The 7,408-nt window shown below is 39.7% G+C and overlaps 1 protein-coding gene across 1 annotated transcript; it reads left to right on the forward strand.

Annotated features, from left to right (window-relative positions):
• The first annotated feature begins 417 nt into the window (after positions 1–417).
• Positions 418–1,347, forward strand: LOC134387135 (olfactory receptor 7A10-like). Its single transcript, XM_063109462.1, has one exon. The coding sequence runs from the start codon at positions 418–420 to the stop codon at positions 1,345–1,347; it is 930 nt and encodes a 309-aa protein (XP_062965532.1).
• The last annotated feature ends 6,061 nt before the right edge of the window (positions 1,348–7,408 follow it).

Genomic DNA, 7,408 nt, shown 5'->3' on the forward strand with positions numbered 1-7,408 from the left:
GGCAACTATACTTAATTATGACAAATTGTATTATTGAAAAATGCAAAGAAGCAGAAGTGTTCTCAACCTTAAAATGATGACTGTGGAGCAATGTATAGGTCAATGGCTAGATTTAGCCACTTAAAAAGTATATATATTTTCAAACGTTGGTGTACACAATAAATGTACAAAATTTTATCTGTCAATATAGAAAGAAAACAGAAAGAATGAAAGGAAGAAAGAAGGAAAGAGACAGAGAGAGAAGAAGGGATGGAGAAATGCAGCGAGGATGGAAGGGAGGTAGAAAGGGATGAAGACAGAGAGAGAGAGAAGTTAATTTCCTGACTGTAGACAATAAATGACAGCAATTCTCATAGGTGAGTGCTACATGCTTGTGTCATGACATCTTTCTCTTTTCTTTGTAGTCACATCAACCACATGGAACCAGGGAATGATACACGAATTTCAGAATTTCTTCTTCTGGGATTTTCAGAGGAACCAGAATTGCAAACCTTCCTCTTTGGGCTGTTCCTGTCCATGTACCTGGTCACTGTGCTCGGAAACCTGCTCATCATCCTGGCCACAGTCTCCGACTCCCACCTCCGCATGCCGATGTACTTCTTCCTCTCCAACCTGTCCTTTTCTGATATCTGCTTCACCTCCACCACCGTCCCAAAGATGTTGATGAATATACAGACTCGGAGCAAAGTCATAACCTATGAAGGCTGCATCACCCAGATGCACTTTTTCATACTCTTTGTAGGGTTGGAAGACTTTCTCCTGACTGTGATGGCCTATGACCGTTTTGTGGCCATCTGTCACCCCCTGCACTACACGGTCATCATGAATCACCAGCTCTGTGTGTTGCTGGTTCTGGTGTCCTGGGTCATGAGTGTCCTGCATTCCCTCTTACAAACCTTCATGGTGTTGCCACTGTCCTTCTGCACAGACTTGGAAATCCCCCACTTCTTCTGTGAACTTAATCAGGTGGTCCATCTTGCCTGTTCTGACACCTTTCTTAATGACTTGGTGATGTATTTTGCAGCAGGGCTGCTGGGTGGTGGAACCCTCTGTGGGATTATTTACTCTTATTCCAAGATAGTTTCCACCATACAGGGAATCTCATCAGCTCAGGGGAAGTATAAAGCATTTTCCACCTGTGCATCTCACCTCTCAGTTGTCTCCTTATTTTATGGTACAAGCCTAGGAGTGTACCTTACTTCTGCTGCTGCACAGAACTCACACTCAAGTGCAGCAGCCTCAGTGATGTACACTGTGGTCACACCCATGCTCAACCCCTTCATCTACAGTCTGAGGAATAAGGACATAAAGAGGGCTCTGAGAAGATTCTTCAGAGGAAACCAATGAAAGAACCATTTTTTCCCTCTCTTTATTGTGGTATAATATATATAACAAGATTTGCATTTAAACGATATTTAAGCATACAACTCCATGGAATTAATTACATCCCGAATGCTTTAAAACCATCACCTCTATTTTTAAAATTTTTCAACATCATCCTAAATATAAACTCTCTACCAATTAAATATTATTTTCTCATTATTCCTCTCCTCACCTGCTCAGTTTTTGGAAACCTCTGATCTACTTCTGCCTCTGAATTTTTTTAATTTACTTTTTCTTAAATGACCAATGATAATTATATATATTTAAAGAGCACAATGTGATGTCTGGGTGCATTTACACATTGTGTAATGATCCTAAAAGTGTAATTAATATATCCATGAACTCAATCATTTGTTATTTCTTTGTTTTGGAAACATCCAGAATCCTCTTTGGTGCCTATTTGAAATTATACAAATAAATTGTTACCTGTATTCTCCCTATATTGGTAGAGAACACTAGATCTCATTCATTCTATCTACAATTTTGTATCCATTGGCCACACTCTCTATATAACCCTACCAACCTCCCCTTATATAACAACTGTTACATAACCACTACATAGTCTATATAACCAGTATTCTACTCTCTATTTCTGTAAGATTAACTTTTTTAGCTCCCACATATGAGCGAGAAAATGGATTAGTCCTCTTTCTTTGTCTGGCTTGTTTCACTTAACCTAATCTTCACCAAGCTCATGCATGTTGCTGCAAATCACAGAATTTCATTCTTTTTAATGGCTGAGCCATATTTTATTGAGTATAGACACCTCATTTTCTTTATCCAATCACACATGGATGGATATTTACATTGGTTCCAATCTTGGCTATTGTAAATACAATTGCAATAAACGTGGGAGTGCAGGTGCCTATTTAGCGTGTTGATTTCTGTTCCTCCAGATATATACACACTACTGGGATTTCTGGATCATATGTTAGTTCTACCTGTAGTTATTTGGAGAACCCTCCCTTCCATTTTCCATAATGGCTGTACTAATTTGCATTCCCACCAATGGTGTATAACTATTCCACCTTCTCCAAATCTTCACCACCATTTGTTATTTTCTGTCTTTTTGATAATAGTCACTCTTAATGAAGTAGATGATATCTTAGTGTGGTTTTGATTTACATTTCAATGATGATTAAAATTTTTTACATGCTCCTGTAGGCCATTTGTTTGACCTCTTTTGATAAATGTCTCTTCAGCTCATTTACCCATTTTTTTTATTATGGCAAAATATGTAGAAAATGAAGATTGTCATTTTAACCGTGTTTAAACATACAGTTGTGCTAGCACCCTGACTGACAGCACCAGTGCACCGGACACCTCACTGGTAGCAGCACTCCCTGTTGCTGCCACAGACACCAGTTCTGAGAAAGTGGTCCATGACAGCCACTACCACAACAATTGCCACTGCAAGGCTGGCTCACTGCCACACCAGCAGCCACCAATTCCTTATAGGCTGCCAATTGATCATTCATTGGTCTAGACAGAAGGAGCATCAACACTGGATACCAGGGAAAGTGGTGAGCAAGCACCAACCCATGGCCCACTGGCCCAACCCATGGGGAGAATTATGCTGCCATATGTGATAGCACACCAGGGTGTGGGAGGTATGTGCACAGCCCATGGGACTGTCTTCATCTGGGGAAAGACACAAACAGAACCCCCAAAAGCATACAAACCCAGGATAACCAAATAGAGTTAGGAATAAAATTCACGATCACCAATAACTCATCCACCAACTAGAGGAAGCAAGGTCCCAGGAGGAGCCTCAGCCTATAGAAAATATGAAAGAGAAAACCTACCCGGGGCCACTCATTTGAACTGAGGAGCACCAGTATACCCACTGTGGTCATCACAGACTGTCCTGCTTGTTCTTGGCTCCATTGTTGAAATTCAGTTGGCCATAAGTATGTGGATTTATTTCTGGATTTTCCATTCTGTTCCATTGGTCTAGGTGTCTGTTATAGGGCCAGTAGCATGATGTTTTGATGATTATTGCTATGTAGTATATTTTGAAGTTAGGAAGTGTGATACATCATTAGTTCTGTAAAGTATGTCATTGGGTGTTTAGTTATGAATGCATTGAATTTGTACATTGCTTTGGGTAGTATGCTCACTTTGACAATATTAATTCTTCCAATCTATGAGCATGAGATGTACTTCTTTCTTTGTGTGTCTTCATTAATTTCTTAAATCAGTTTTTTATAGTTTTCTTTATACAGATCTTTCACCTCTTTGGTTAATTTATTTCTACTTTTTTTTTTTTGCTTGATAATGTAAATCAGATGCTTTCTTATATCTCTTTACACTACATTGTTATTGGCATATAGCATCACAAGCAATTTTGGTATGTTGATTTTGTATCTTGCAACTTTACTGAATTTATCAAATCTGGGAAGGTTTTGGCAGAGTCTTTAGTTTGGTCTCTCTCTAAAAATATGTCATCTGCAAATAAAGACAATTGGACTTTGTCCTTTCCAATTCTAATGCCCTTTATTTCTTTCTCCTTCCTAATTGCTCTAGCTGCAAAAGAGGGATTCGGGGGGGGGAGTCAGCATATGAAAAATCATCCGCACCCCCATGTTTATTGCAGTACTATTCACTACAGCAAAGATATGGACTGACCTAGGTGTCTACTGACTGATTAAATGATAAGATAATGTGGTATACATACACAAAGTGCTTACTGGTGGACTTTCAAACACTCTCTCCTCTGTGAGGGACTTTAGGAGGAGGTCCCACTTCATGACCACAGCACCCTGTCTCCCAGGGACTGGGCATGCTAGACTCACTTTATCTGCCAAGAAACCTTTCTGGTGTCACAATGAGCTTAGTAAATGTAGAAATGGGACATAGTCAAGGACACCTGCTATCCATTGAACATCTGTGCCCAGAAATTTCCAATGAGCTTTAAAATATTACTGTCTTATGTAAACTCCATAAGATAGGTGGCATTTCTAAAAGTTTCATTTCCTTTCATGAAGGTACTACTCAAGAGGTAAATGTCAATTGTTTATGCAAAGGCTGGACTACCAAGCTCAGCATTCGATCACTTAAACTCAGACCTGAGGTGGGTGGTAAGATTCTTGCAGAGGAAGTCCTCAAAATACTTGTAGCTGACTTTAATACTGCACCATAGCCTTGATCCTCAAAGAGTGGTACATAAAGAGGACCAGGAGCACCAACATCAACATGGAAAGTTACAAATGCAGAACATAAGGGTTCTTTCTAGACCTCCCAAATCAGAATCTGCATTTGAACAAGATCCCCCAAGGGATTCATATACACATTGAAGGTGGAGATACGCTGGTCTAAAACAGTCTTTCAACCTCCTCAGTGTTGACATTTGTGCTGAAGAATTCTTTGTGGTGGGCAATATCCTGTGCATTATGGTATGATGAGTAGCACCCTAGGCTTCAATCCACTAAATGCCAGTAGAACCTCCCCAGTCGTGATAACCAATAATTTTACCAGAAATTTCCAAGTGTATCATGGAGGCACAGTCACCTCTCATTGAGAACCACTGCCCAAGAGGAAAAGAACTGGATGCACTATGACAGAGATCAAATTAACGTCCATTTCTTACTTGTCTCATAACTTTGGGCAGATTGCTTAATCCTTCTAAACCACATTTTGAAAATGTAGAATGATATTTATCATAGTGTTGACCACATAGGATGGAGTTTTATAAAAATTAGATAGAAGACTATTTAGGTGCTATTCTCAGTGCAATGTGCACAAATATGTCTAAACATACCTGTTATAATTATCAGGGCTTTCATAAATAAAGGACTAATTGATGGCTCTTAACCTATAAATGTGAAGTTCCAAATTCTATTTGTGAAACTGTCCTGGACCAAAGAAATATATTACCCAAGTTTAAAATCAGAGGAACACAGTTGTTGAAGAGGGCAGTAATTTCTGGAGATAACAGAGGCTGTGTCCCACCAAAGGCAAGGCTTGGGACATCCAAGGCACATAGCCAAGACAGATTTGTCAGTCTTAGACTTTAACAAAAACTTTTAGTCATGGGTGGTGTAAGGTTGTGGGAAGTGAGACTTCTAGAAGGCAGGAGAGTTCATGTAAAAGAAATAATAAAGACCGGATTCACCTGATTTTTAACCTGGTCTCTTGGGGACAAAATATCTGCAGGGAAAAATAACCCTTTCTGTGCAAAACAATGTCCCACAGAGAAATGATATGCTCAGGGATTGGAGTAACAGTTGGGAAATGTGCCTAAAGAGCAGATATATGCAGCTCTAAATAGCTCCCCTGCTGTTGTTCCTCAATGTACAAACTTGGGCTGGAAAGGACATGTTTGTTTCTTCTGCAGTCCTAAGTCTTACTAGAGGACCAATGCTTGATGCCTTCCTGCTGTCATTTCTGGTAACAGAATTTAAGTCTCCATCATCAAACATCGAGGGTGGAATTCAGATTTTCACATGAAGACCTTCCTCCCAGACATCACTTCTTGGTGAGTCAAAGAGAACAGTGGGCACTGCAGAAAAGCTTCAGAGAGAATGGAAACCAAGAACATTTGCTTGATGTCACTTGAGAGTTAATTCAGCCAAACTCAGAGGCCAGATATTGCAGTGGTTGTTTCCTAGCTTGATTAATTAATTAATTAAAAATATTTTTATTTCTGATGCTTTTAAAAAGTTCCCATTTAACTCAGCAATGCCCTGGTCATTATTCAAATTTAAGTGATGGTAATGAAAGCACAATTAGAAGTGTGGATTATAGGCACAGCATTGTTCCAGTAGAAGTACAACATGTGTCAAGGTTCTTTGCAAATCTGTAGAGTATAGAAATAAGGGGGTTTTTTGATTTTGTTGTTTTGGTTTTTTCCCAAAATTCTTTTTGTTTATTCATTCATTCATTCATTCATTCATTCGTTATGAATATTCATGAGATACAAAGCTGATTGTCCCCCCTCCTGCCCATGATGTGGGGGCCAGATTCATACTGGGGCCATACAAATTACTGTTAATTCCTTTTGTACCCTTTGCTGCTTGCAACTATCCCCCACCCTCCCTTCCCTTACCCCTCTCCCCTCAACTCCAATTTGTAGCCCTAGGAATGTCCCCTCCCTCTGTTGGATCATGGGGATACTGTGGTCTTTCTTTCCTGCCTTCCCTCTTAGCTCCCACATATGAGTGAGCATGTGTGGTATTTATCCCTCTGTGCTTTGCTTGTTTCTCTCAACATAAGTTTCTCCAGATTCATCCATGTTGTTGCAAATGGGAGTATTCCATTCTCTTTGATGGCAGAGTAGTATTCCATAGTTTATATATACCACAGTTTCCTTATCCAACCATATATCAATGGACATTTAGGTTGGTTCCATATCTTGGCTATTGTAAACAGAGCTGCAATAAACATGGGAGTGCTTGTTTCTCTTCAACATGATGATTTCCATTTCTCTGGATATATACCCAGGAGAGGGATTGCTGGATCATACGGAAGATCTATCTGTAGTTGTCTGAGAAACCTCCTTATTGTTTTATGAAGTGGTTGTACTAATTTACAGTCCCACCAACAGTGCAGTAGTGTCCTCTTCCCTCCACACCCTCACCAGAATTTGTTATTCACCATCTTTTTGATCACAGCCAGTCTAACTGGAGTGAGGTGGTATCTCAATATGGTTTTAACTTGCATTTCTCTGATGATTAGTGATGTTAAGCATTTTTTCATGTATCTGTGGGCCATTTGAAGAGACATAAGGTGTTAGATAGGGAGAGATATACTGTGATGTGAGAGTATTTCTTTTTATGTTTAAGATGGGACATATTTGTCTACACTTGCATACACAAATGAGAAAGTTCAAGAACAATAGATTCCTCCCACATACTACCTTGTGACAGCAGTTCATGAGGCACATATTTTACAGTTATCTACTGCAGAAGCTAGGGCTGGATCTGGAGCTCACAGACCCCTCAAGCCCATTGTCCAGACTGGGTCACAAACACTTCACACACAGGTCTATGAGCTAGGTAACAGGAAAAAGGTCCTTGGAGCCTTG

This window comes from Cynocephalus volans, chromosome 10 (assembly GCF_027409185.1).
Source record: "Cynocephalus volans isolate mCynVol1 chromosome 10, mCynVol1.pri, whole genome shotgun sequence".
In the NCBI taxonomy this organism is placed as follows: Eukaryota; Metazoa; Chordata; class Mammalia; order Dermoptera; family Cynocephalidae; genus Cynocephalus; species Cynocephalus volans.